The following is a 3,072-nucleotide window of genomic DNA, read 5'->3' on the forward strand; positions in this document are numbered from 1 at the left end:
TTTTCTCTTCTCGCTTTCCTCGTTTTCTTCCTACTTCTTAGACAATCCCTCCTCAGCCTCCTCTACTTTATCATTGAATACTGAAATTTCCCAGGACTCTGTCCTAGGCCTCTTCCCACATCAGTCTTGGATCAGGGAGTCTCATCCATTCCCATGATTTCAATTACTCTCTACAGGGCAACCACTTCCAAGTCAGTATCTTTAACTGAGATCGCTCTTCTGAAGGCCATACCTTTCTTTCCAATTGCCATTTGATAGGCTCCACCGGAATTGCACAATAACCCACCATGTCTCTAACACAATGTTCTCAAACTTGCTTCTCTTTGTATGTCCCAACTCAAGAAATGGTACTACCATCTACCTACCTGGCTGCTCAGGCTATGATAGAAAGTCATCATCCTATATCCAATCAACCATCAATTCTAACCAATCCTCCCACCTGCATGCCTCTCAAATCCCCTCCTTAACCCGCTTTGATCCAGACTCTATAATGTAGACCTCCCTTGGTTAAGCTCTTCAAGGGCTTCTAACTGCTCACCCAGACCACCCTTCTTAACCTCATGCCACGTTAGCTACTAGGCTCAGCCCTATTGGTGGTGTTTCATTTCCTAGAACACACCATGTTTTCTGTGGCTTCAGGACCTTTGAATAACATACCCTGTGGGAACACTCTTTCCCTAATTCAGTATTTATATAACACTTACTGGCCCCTCTGCTACACACTCCCAGAGCACCCTTTATTTACTACTTTCACCTTTTTAAACATTCCTCACATTTTTAAAAGGACTGTGTCTGTATTACTCACAGCAGTATCCCCAGCACCCATCTTATATATGGTTCATGTGAGTTCAATGAATAATAGTTCCCCAAAGGTTCTTTAACTGTGGAATGCCTATACATATGCCATGAATAGAAGAGACTTATACTATGTGAATTCTGAAGACAGGGAGAGCAGGCCAGTGTCACTCACTGAGGTGGAGGATTGTAAGAATGAGGTGAGTTGAAAAATGACACTGTTCAACATTAACCAATGCAATTTACAAGGCCAAAAAGAAAGAAGATAATTAACTTACCAAAACATTGCAGTGAGATGGATCCGAAACAATAATTGTTAGTCTAGTTAAAATTTTTATTGGTCTTGATTTTCCCTATAATTAAAAACATGCAATCAAAAAAAGCACAAAATACAAATGATTGCATTTTCTCTTTACGAGTGCAAGTATTCATTAAAAGTTACCAACAATAACAGATAGTAAAGATGAGTAAAAACCAGTCGTCATGTTAAAGTATTTATAATACAGTGAAAGAAAAAACATGTATGTATGCTAAAATACATAATGAGGTAATTTAAAGGTTATAGGACTTCAGTAAAGAAGAGCATCAAAGAACTACAGAATAGATAGTAAGAGAATCACGTAGCCTGAGGAAGAGCTGAGTCTTGATGGAAAGGTAAGACTCGTAGACAGAGGAAGAGGCAGTGTAGACTAGAGAGCCACACGTATTACTGGGCGTTCTGCATTTAATGAGTAGATATTATGCTTCTTAAACAACAAAACACCTACCTGTACGATTGGCAAAGTTGTAAAGAGTTCAGAAACAGCTACTGGTTTTTCAATTTCCTACAACGAACAATAAACAGTCACCCTAGACTGTACATGTTAATGAGACAAAGCATAATGGAAAACTTAATAAGGGGTTTACAGAAAAGATCATTTAAAAAAAGATAATTAACTTAGTTTTTTCATAAAAAGGGACGAAGGCTAAAAAGCAGAGAAGCAGCTGTGAACATCAATGGATAGGAGAGATAAAAAATAGTTTTTAGACTGAAACAATCTGTAAGGTACAGTTAGTTGGTGGCCTAAAACAAACAGATATATTTACTAGTATGTTGTTGAAAGAAATCATTAGTTAAGGAGTCCACGACAGTTAAAAAAAAGAAACATTGTTAAGTCAATAACAATGCAATTTTTAAGTTATTGAAAGCGAATGAATTAACATCAAACAACTTTAAGAATCTTCACCCCATGCTCTAGTACTTTGCAAAAAAAACTGTCATTTGCACAAATATGCACCAACTAAATGGTTATATAAAATAAGAATAGTGCACAGTGCATTTAAAAAGAAATGCAAAGAAATATGCTCATCTGTAGCTTCCATATTACCAATGGAAACATAAATAATTATAAAAACTGGTTATTATTAACTTCAGAAATTTTACCTGTTTCTTATCCTTAAATTCAACGACATGATTGATGGCAACAACTGAATAGCCAACTGAAAAGAAAAAGTGAATATTCTTGTTAAATGCAACAACCTCTCTTTCCTATGCATATAAGCCCATCCCAATTCTTGATGTCAATAGGAGGAAGTTTGCAGAGTGATATGGGTATGGGATCTGGTGTCAGACACCTGCTTTCAAATCTAAGCATTACCACTTACAAGTTTTAGGTTCATCTGTCAAAATGGTGGTAATAACAGAACTTACCATATGCCTGCTATCATACTTAAATGAGATAATACATGTAGGATGGTTAGGACAGTGCCTGGCACAAAGTTAAGGCTATGTTTGACCGCTGTGATGTATTATTAGCTTGATCTTAAACACCTTTAACTTTGTTTCTCCTTTCCAACCACCATTCTTTTTAATGTTCTTTTTTTTCATTTTCATCCCATCAACTTTATATGTTTTCATCATCACTTTTATTCTCACTCATTTCTTTTGCTTCTTAACCCTTTCTACTTCCTTCAGAAGCTCCTTTCCTAAGGAGAAATGGAGTAATGCTTCCTCACACTACTGTCCACTTCCCCTTTTGAGCTGCCAACCATCAAGACTGGGAACTCTTTGAAGCCAGGGCCTTGCTTTATCAGCCTCAACACAAAGCACTGTTTTGGACATTAGGACTACCAAAAACGTCTAAATCATGAATCCTATCTTTAAGTTATTTAAACACCAATAGGAGTGACAGGATACCAAAATATAATGCATGTTAATGCCAAAAGTGGTCCTCTTTCTCATCAGTTTGTCCAACTTCCTTCTTTCCTTCCTCTCTCAAATATTTATTGAGTATCCAT

At 36.8% G+C, this 3,072-nt stretch overlaps 1 protein-coding gene across 1 annotated transcript in view; it reads right to left on the reverse strand.

The window, feature by feature from the left end:
* RPP30 (ribonuclease P/MRP subunit p30) overlaps window positions 1-3,072 on the reverse strand; it is a 26,576-nt gene that overhangs the window by 21,217 nt on the left and 2,287 nt on the right. The window contains exons 2-4 of the mRNA XM_011361588.2: window positions 2,219-2,274; window positions 1,563-1,619; window positions 1,074-1,148 (exon numbers count right to left, since the gene is read on the reverse strand). Of these exons, the coding sequence (XP_011359890.1) occupies window positions 1,074-1,148; window positions 1,563-1,619; window positions 2,219-2,274 (188 nt within the window). The remainder of the gene's footprint in view (window positions 1-1,073; window positions 1,149-1,562; window positions 1,620-2,218; window positions 2,275-3,072) is intronic.

The sequence above is a fragment of the Pteropus vampyrus genome, unplaced genomic scaffold (assembly GCF_000151845.1).
Source record: "Pteropus vampyrus isolate Shadow unplaced genomic scaffold, Pvam_2.0 Scaffold68, whole genome shotgun sequence".
Classification (NCBI taxonomy): domain Eukaryota; kingdom Metazoa; phylum Chordata; class Mammalia; order Chiroptera; family Pteropodidae; genus Pteropus; species Pteropus vampyrus.